Raw genomic sequence first — 8,605 nt, forward strand, 5'->3', positions numbered from 1 at the left:
CATTTTAAACATACTGAAGCTTTTCGGCTAGCACTTTCCCGAGTATAAAACATCAGAATAGGGGCTTAAAAGATCAAGAAAGAAAACATATATCAGTTGTGGATCGAAGTGGGCCATGACATTTTTAAGAGGTAGTTAAATCCAGGAATTGTCAACATTGGAACCGTGTATTTTTGCTAGTCCGTTTCATATACTCCGATGAGACCCTGTATGCCGGGGCGAAATATTAGAATACGTTTTATTTAATTTTTTTTGAATTAAATTGGATTCTCGTCGCCGTTTTACTTTGTTCCTGAATTTCATCTTCCTATTTTGTTGTGCCCCGATCACTTTTAGCATTTATGTTAGACCTTGGCAAGGAATGAGTGTAGATAGCCCTTAACTCCTACCTTTGCACTGTGGTAGAGAGTGACTCCACCTCAAATTGCGACGGCATGTTGCAGACGATCTACCGTGCAATACGTAGCCAGGGTTACACCGAAACCTGACCCGCTGTCCAACTTCAAAGTCGTCCCCACTTGTTCTTCCGTTTCTTGGATCACCAGGATTGGCACACACCCTTTCTAAATTTCGAAGACAACATACGTGAAAATGGAGTTTGTGTAGCAAAAATAACTCACGATAAAGAATAAGCTAAAAAAGGAAAACCCTTTTCCTTCTTAAACAGTTACAAAGCAGGAAGTGTGATTGGTCAGATTAACACGTGTTCAGATCAGCCTTCTTTCTCTGTTTGCAAGGTCAGAAATGATATGCTTAAATTTCGAAATAAGTACCTAATTGTGTGATACATATGTGAAAATTATTCTACCTGCAAAATAATCCTGCTAAAAATCGTGGTGCTTCATTTTAAAGCTTACTATACGACAAGAAATACAGGTAATATTCCCGCTCGCCTACAAGAAATACTCTAATATTCCCGCTTCTCTTTTATTCCCGCCTCTCTAGTAATCCCGCTTGTATTTCATAGATTGCAAGAATAGTCCCGCCTCCCCAGTAATCCCGCATGCGGGATTGAAACTTTTAATTGGCATTTGCTATTCTTTACACACTTTATATGGGTTGAAAATCAAGGATTGAAACTCATGCTTGGAGTGAATGGGTTTAATCACATGATAATGTCTTAGACGGGAGAGGTCAGAGAGCTGTCCTTTTTTGCAAGTTTATCAAACATCCAAGTCTCGCAGTATAAAAATACATTTGATTCTTTGACTTCGTACTACTGTCTATAAAGCACAACATCTGCTCTGTCTTGTCTGTGAAAATAAATATCCCACCCCCACCCCCATTTAATTTTAACCCCCCATATATGTTTAAATTGCATATTTTTTCTCTGATTTGCCACAATCATGTTTAAGATACTTTTTTGTTAAATCGGTATCCTCAAACTAGACTTGACAAATAATCCCGCCTCTCCAATATACCCGCCTCTCCAATAATCCCGCCTCTTTTGTTAGGTTGAAACGCTAATCCCGCAGCGGGAATATTAGAGTAAATACGGTATTTATTTTATATGTACATGTAGCATCGTACTGTGTATGTAGCTTTATAATATAGTATTCTAATGCAGGATATCTATATTTAGTGTTACAATAGCGTTATCAGTTAGATAGTGTTTGAGATATTTTGTTAGTGTAAGTTTTCAAAGTGAATAGAAAAAAAGAAAGAAACACTGATAAATATTTTTATGCATGGCGACTTTTAAGGTAACGAAAATATCGCATTGACAAAATAAATTTAATCGCTTAAATAACAGTTATTTAGTGAAATATGAGTAGTTCTATGCCCTTACAGTTTATGCATACTTGCGCTTTAAGACAATGATAGTAGAGAAATTATTTTTTCATTCTAAGAGATATTTGCTAAGATCCACTGCATGAAAGTGGCTTCATTTCTTGCATTCGTTTCCTGTTTTTCTATCGTTGCTGCTGTTGTGTTGTTGCTGTTGCTCGAGATAGGCTCCCATGTTTTTTTTACATTTCTCTAGCATTCATTCAGTTATTTGAGGAAAACGGCGTTCGAGCCATAGCATAGCCTTGGATTTTTGCCCCATCCCAAGCACGGTTCGTTAGTTACAAATGAGTTATTACTAAAACATGAATTTGCAGACATTTAGTAAAAAGCAACTTTGGAGGATAATAAAATGAAGCTATCATTTATAAGCTATCCTTACTGCATTTTGGCTCTCCTTGGTCCCATGGTTTCCACTTACGAATGCCACTGCATGTCAGTACACTCGTTCCAAAAAGTGTATATCCGGTTTTGCAACTGTAGACAACAGTATCACCCAATGTATTCCCATTGACAGTTCGTTTTCCATTAGCAGGAGTTTCGTAGTAGTCACTGCGACATTTTTGGCCTAGTTAAAGAGAGATCAGCGATCAATTTTCAAACATGTTTTGGCAATTCTTTTTAATGCTAAGCAAAGCCCAAAAGCTATTAGCAAAAGAGTAAAAAATTCTCAAGGAAATGTTGGACGAAGCATTCATAAAATTCAAGACTTCTTCTTGCCTTAGGCCTTTTAAAAATATTAAGTTGGTAGCTTAAAGGCATTTGACATGCATAAGTACAGCGAATCCAAAAATAACTTAGGCCAAATTGATCAGGGCACGCGCACAAGAAAGGTATTGAAAACCGCTCACGTGAAACCACTACGCGCTGCTCTAGGATTTCACTGATTTGCAGAGAGACGGAAACTGTTCACGTGTTTTTCTCTGTGTGCAATTTGATTGGTCAACTGCTCGTGGTCGAGTGCCACTTCTACCTGTGTCAAATGCCTTTAAGATTTCATTATTCGTGACATGGTTGGACTATAGCAGCCTTTTAATATTATAATTAAAAAATATTTTTTTTTAATTTTCAAGTTCCAACTGTGGTCAAAAAGTGAAACCTCTTTTGAGGCAACTCATCCCGCATGGCCCGTCACACAGACAAGTCTTCTTTGAGCTACATTCGCTGTCAGCACGGCAAGGTTTTCTACATCGACCATCTGTTTCTGACCTTCTTGGGCATGATGATGTAGCTAAAAATACGAATCATTTATCAGTAGTCAAGTTGGCTACGTCAGTATCTGACACGCAACATCGATCAAAACGACGACGACGACATAGACGATGGCGATATAGAGGACGACAGCGAAGAAGACTGATGACGAGAAAGGTAACGGCAAAGACGACAATGACATACAAGAAGACAAATGCAATGACGACAACCATCACCTGCACCAATATTTTGAGGCGCTGCGCAGCCATGAGATGGGGAAGTGATTTTCGATGGAAATGTGGTAGTCATTTGGTACTTTGGAGGGGGATCAAAGTTCACTGTAATTTAAGGTGGTGGGGGCACTTGAACTTGATGAGCGTTGGTCACAAAAATAAACAGCATCAGAACCATCTGACTGTCAAAAGTTGAAAATATCTTTTGTAACAGCAATAGATAAAAACATATATTACTTTGACTGTGTAGTTGTGCTGTTGTACTCCCCTGCCAAATTTATAGGCTCTGGTACCAGGCACAGCGGAGCGTTGAGAAAAGTAGGGGGGGGGGGGTATAAAAAAGTGCGGGGCTAAAACCGAATAAAGCGAGGCTTTACAGGTGGCTCACCTCTTTATATTTTGCATCTTTTGCAAAAAGTGGGGGGGGAGGCTAAAGTCCCCCTAGCCTTCTGATCCGCGGTGCCTGGGTACCCTAAAAGTATACAAGAAAAATTCCTTCGGGTTAAATTAAAATGACATAATAGCCAGTGATTTTCAGGGGCGGGTCGATAAAATATGAGGTATATTAGGTAGGTGGAAGGGGGTGGATTTCTGCGGCTTACGGTTTTAATATAATGACTGTCTTGTGTCTTTCGGTGTAAATTAGCAACGTTTACGGCTTTTAGGATGCGGTTGCGTTTTCAGGAAAAATGCAATCAAAAGATGTCAAATGAGATTTGGACCAACGCAGCAGCTTTTTCTCTGAAAGAGAGCGAGAACCATAGGAACTGGTCATGCCGTAACTTCTAGCCATGTTTCTCTTCCCTTATAAACAAGTAGTTGGCTTATGTGTCACGGCACGTTTTGCAACTTCGGTCGCGTCTTTTCATTTCGTAATACGGTAATAGGCCCACTTTTTAGCTCTGTGGGGTGAAAGTAAAGAAATGGGAGACTACAAGCTTGGATATTTAAACTTTCTTGAAACCATGGGTGTGTGGGAGTTTTCTAACCTTAAATTCCGAAAAAGAATTTCTTTGTGCAATGCTGCTTTTACAAAATATTTAGCAGTTAACAAGAACTCAGGATTATAGGGTCAGGAATGAACCATTCTATAGCTCATTCTATGGAATGTATTGTGTTAAAATCAATTGACTGAGCGACCTGTAGGGGAGTTACACTTCAGTATCACATCCCAGCCTGTGAACCCCTGTTGCCACAAACCTAGTAATGCTGGCAGTCTTTTCTGCAAAATATCAAAACAATTCGAATAAGTACAAGGGAACAAAAATAACCAAAATTAAAGCATAAAAAATAGAGGAGCGAACCCATATAATCTGAGGTAAAAAGTGTGCATCCTTGCACCAAGGCCACCGAGAGGGGGTGATAAATTGGCCCAGGGCCTCGAGGTCTAGGGGGCCTCAAAAGTAACGAAACCCATTTTAAGAATGGAATTAACAAACGTAACAAAAATATGACTAAAAATTGTGTTAATATTTAAACGATTGCAAGAAAACGACGTGGGAAATATTCTGAAACGCATTTTATTAAAATTATCTGAAGGGTATGATTGCAGATATTTTCTCCTCGCACCGCTCGCAGGGAGCCTCATCACTATCTCAGAACTCTTGGATACATGCACACATTTTTGTTACTCTCGCACACACAAGATTTTGTCGAGAACTGCCATGCTCTGCAGACTGGTCATCAAGCAGATTTTGTAACCCTAGCAACGAACAGCAAATGCCAAAATATTTTTTTTGGATGCAGTTTCAAACCTTTCGAAAAAAATCCCAATTTCAAATAAAACCGAATGACTGGAAAACGTTTTCTGACAAAAGGGTGATTGAGGGAGGATGAATTTCTAATTCTCTTTTAAGTTTCAAACCTCGAATAAATGGAATTATTTCTCCTCTGTCTTACCTTGAAGAGTATAACTGCCAAGCAAAAACGTGGATATCATCCAAACCAAACATAGATGGCCTTCCATTCTGTTAACGAAGCGGCAAAGCGGAAGCAAAGCACCGTTTTGAACCATTTGAAAATCTTCCGGTATTGTGTACGTCAGTTGAACTTCCTTTTCCTTGACTTCGAAAGTAAGTTTTAAACAATTGTCAAAATAAGTAAACAATATTTTGGAATACGGACAGAATGTTTTCGGCTTCAGTATAACAGCTAACGCGTTCAGATTGCAGGAAGAAAATTTAGATGCAGACTCATCTACACTGTCTCTTTATAAGAACAATTTTATAGCGAGCCTCGAAAATGGTCTAAATTCAAGAACCAATCGAGAAAAAGCTGGAGCTGATGTACCGTAAAATGTTGCTGAGTAAAGTTTTAAAAACCCCTTTAGGTAAAGTTTAAGAACAATCCAGCCTCACAGCTTTTGGAAAAATTTAAGAACCAGCCACCAGCCTTAACTTCAATTTACTGCTTCTTACAAAAAGAGTGTAATAGAATAATTCTGAGATTATCTTATTGATTGCTTTTTATAGTTTGCAAGAGGACTTGCTTTATGGTCTTGCAAACAACAAAAAACAGTGTAGCAGACCATGCTCCATCGATTAAACTTCCGGTTATCAAAAGAAAACCAGAGGAAGTTTTTACAAATCATACATTTTTGTCTAAACTTCAAACACTTTTATACTACCTGGAATTTCTTTTTATTAACAAAAAAGGAAAAAATAATCAAAATATGGTAGTTGTGACGTTTAAAATATCAATCAGTCTTAAAGATGAATTTAGTTAGAAGTTATTAAAGGAAAATAGGAGGAAAGTTTGCGCGCAAATTATCAGAGCGAATCGTCTGAATCGTCAGGTCTATATAATAATATTTGACATATTCTTGTTCAGGGCCTAATCAGCTATAGGGGTGGAGTTGGAAAAAAAAGTTCAAGGTTCCAAAGTTTATATTCCACACAACTGCCGATTAATAACTGGAATCTGAGGGGGTATGAGCCTCCTTCAAGGACCGCGGAGCATATTACAGATTGCGGGGGCTAAAACGTTTTGGGATAGGCTAAACAAGCTTAAACCCAAGAAAAAAGGAATTTTTTTGTATGGTATTAAGTACATTTTGGAAATTATTTGCGTGGCGAAAGCCTCCTTAGCATCCCGTTTCCGCGTTCCCTGGCCTCCTTAACCCCCTAGTACCACCACTCCTGTTCATAAGATGTGAAATGATGTCAGTTGGGTACACCGTTACCCTTACCCAAATGCAATAAAAAACATAACATTAACAATAAATACAAGCTTTGAGTCATCCGCTTTCATCTATTGTTCATTACAAAATGCTTCTATTTTTGAGAATATTCGAATTTTAACATTTGATTAAGAGATGATTGTAATGAAATTGTGCGTGTTTATCAAACCATGTTTAATTGATACAATAAGGAATACCCTACTTGCCTTCAAGATTTTTAGGCTTCTCTCCTTTTAGGTATTCTCTGCAATGAGCGCCGGGGAGCGCCCTCTCTCCAATGAGCGACCCTCTCTAATGAGCGCCCCTCTTTAATGAGCGCCCCTCTTTAATTACCACCCCCTTTCTGAGACCAAAACATTAAACAAGCGCCCCCGAGGCTCATTAGAGAGAATACGGTATGCCTTTCTATAAATGCTTTTTATAAATGAAAAATGCTTTAATTAACGAGAATGCGAAGGCGGCTTCTATTTAATAAAATTTCTTGCTATGAAATTTCTAACTTCTGTCTAGGATTAAGCATCCAAAACTTTAGTACAGCTACAATTCTTCAAAGCTATAGAATTTGCGATACGGATTTTATGACAAAACGAAGTCGAAAAACTTAAAAAGGATTAGACTGCAAACCCATTCGGGGTGTAATTTTAAACCCTTCAGTCGATTGTTGCGGTTAAATTCCTTAATAGAATTCCCTTTATCCAGGGACGCAGGAGAGGGGGCGGGGGTCAACCGCCCCTGTTGCCTTTCGATAGGAGGAGAACCGGGGGCCAAAGTGCCCTTTTCATAGAAGTGTCCATGACACCGGCCGTTTGTTATTATCAAAAGATTCATATAAAATCCCGACAGTACTGTCTGATTCATGGCGACATTTCTAAAAATTTGTAAAGAAAATTGATATGCAAAAAGTTAGCCGATTTTCAAGGTATCTTCAATAGATCGCAACAAAATGATACGAAATAATTGTTAGCTGAGAATTATTTTTCAATGCTTTTTACTCAAGTCTGCCCCCCCCCCCTTGCCCCTTTGTCGTTCCGGCGTCCCTGCCTTTTCTTTTCCTCGTATGATCAACATCATAAGAGCTTGAAATTTGAAAATTTGCAACTAGTATGAATTTTTGGTGCTTACTCCGAAGCCGGGAACAAAATATGTATAGGAACAATAGAAAAAAGTTTTGAATAGTTTGGAAACGCGGTTGCTTGATTGAAGTGGGGGTAGTGATACCAAAATATATTCACCTACGGTCAGTTTTTTTTAATGATAAGAACCGTCATAAAAAACCGAGCCATAAGACCAAACTGACCAGAAAAATAAAGAAACCAAAGCACTGGTCACCTTCAACCTTATTGGATGAGATAGGCTCGAAATGATTGTTTTCGACAATTAGGCACCCATTTCCTTTCTATTGAGGTAGCATATTTAAATAGCCAGAAGAGCTCCTTGTCACCTATTTACGTTTTATTTTCTAAAAAGTAAGTTCTTTAGCATTTGGTATAGATGCCAAAGAACAAATTCTCAAATTTGAGAAAACTTTCAGCACTGAAATCAATGAAAAAAAAGCAACTAAGTGCTTATAACGTGCTTTGTTCATTATAAAAAATGGGTGTGTATCAATAGAATGGGTTCATTGGCTAGAAAGGTTGCAGATGAAAGTTGTGAAGCGCTTTTTGGTTTGGTAGAAGCACAAATTTAGAAAACTTAGCTTTATTGGCATGTGATGTTTGATTGGTGAGGTTTGGTGCGAAACATGTTTTGTTAAAGGTATTCACATGTTACAGAATAGGATTGATAATCCGTCCATTCACTCACAGCTTGGTAGTAGTAATATTCAGCTTTTATGCAGCCCTAAATCCTCGAATCAGCTCTAATTGCTTATAAAGGTTTGGATAGCAGGGCTAATAGGATGGTTACTGACATCTAGATGTTACAGCTAAAAACAATAGGAGGAGGGCTTTAAATTGTCTGAAACGTACCATACAAGTAGCTCGTTTTCAGCTTTTTCAAGTCCATCTTGAAAAATGAAACATCATGCATTCAATGTTGACACAAAAAATTTGCGAAATTGTGAAAACAACAACAAAATTGTGACCCAGGACAATTGGTACAATTGATACTTTTCACAAATCTATGAGCAGTTTGGCTAGGGGATTATTAGAAAGTCAGGGCTTATTAAAAACGTTTCTTTTTCAAGGGTTGGTGGTTAATTAGAGAGGGGGTTGTA

At 38.2% G+C, this 8,605-nt stretch overlaps 1 protein-coding gene across 1 annotated transcript in view; it reads right to left on the reverse strand.

The window, feature by feature from the left end:
• Nucleotides 1–8,394, reverse strand: part of LOC135694085 (sushi, von Willebrand factor type A, EGF and pentraxin domain-containing protein 1) — a 37,102-nt gene extending 28,708 nt beyond the window's left edge. The window contains exons 1-5 of the mRNA XM_065212756.2: nt 8,358–8,394; nt 5,112–5,276; nt 2,888–3,019; nt 2,171–2,356; nt 390–563 (exon numbers count right to left, since the gene is read on the reverse strand). Coding sequence (XP_065068828.2) covers nt 390–563; nt 2,171–2,356; nt 2,888–3,019; nt 5,112–5,276; nt 8,358–8,394 — 694 coding nt within the window. The remainder of the gene's footprint in view (nt 1–389; nt 564–2,170; nt 2,357–2,887; nt 3,020–5,111; nt 5,277–8,357) is intronic.
• Nucleotides 8,395–8,605: the final 211 nt, after the last annotated feature.

The sequence above is a fragment of the Rhopilema esculentum genome, chromosome 11 (assembly GCF_057945365.1).
Source record: "Rhopilema esculentum isolate cy_ngs chromosome 11, ASM5794536v1, whole genome shotgun sequence".
NCBI classification, from domain to species: domain Eukaryota; kingdom Metazoa; phylum Cnidaria; class Scyphozoa; order Rhizostomeae; family Rhizostomatidae; genus Rhopilema; species Rhopilema esculentum.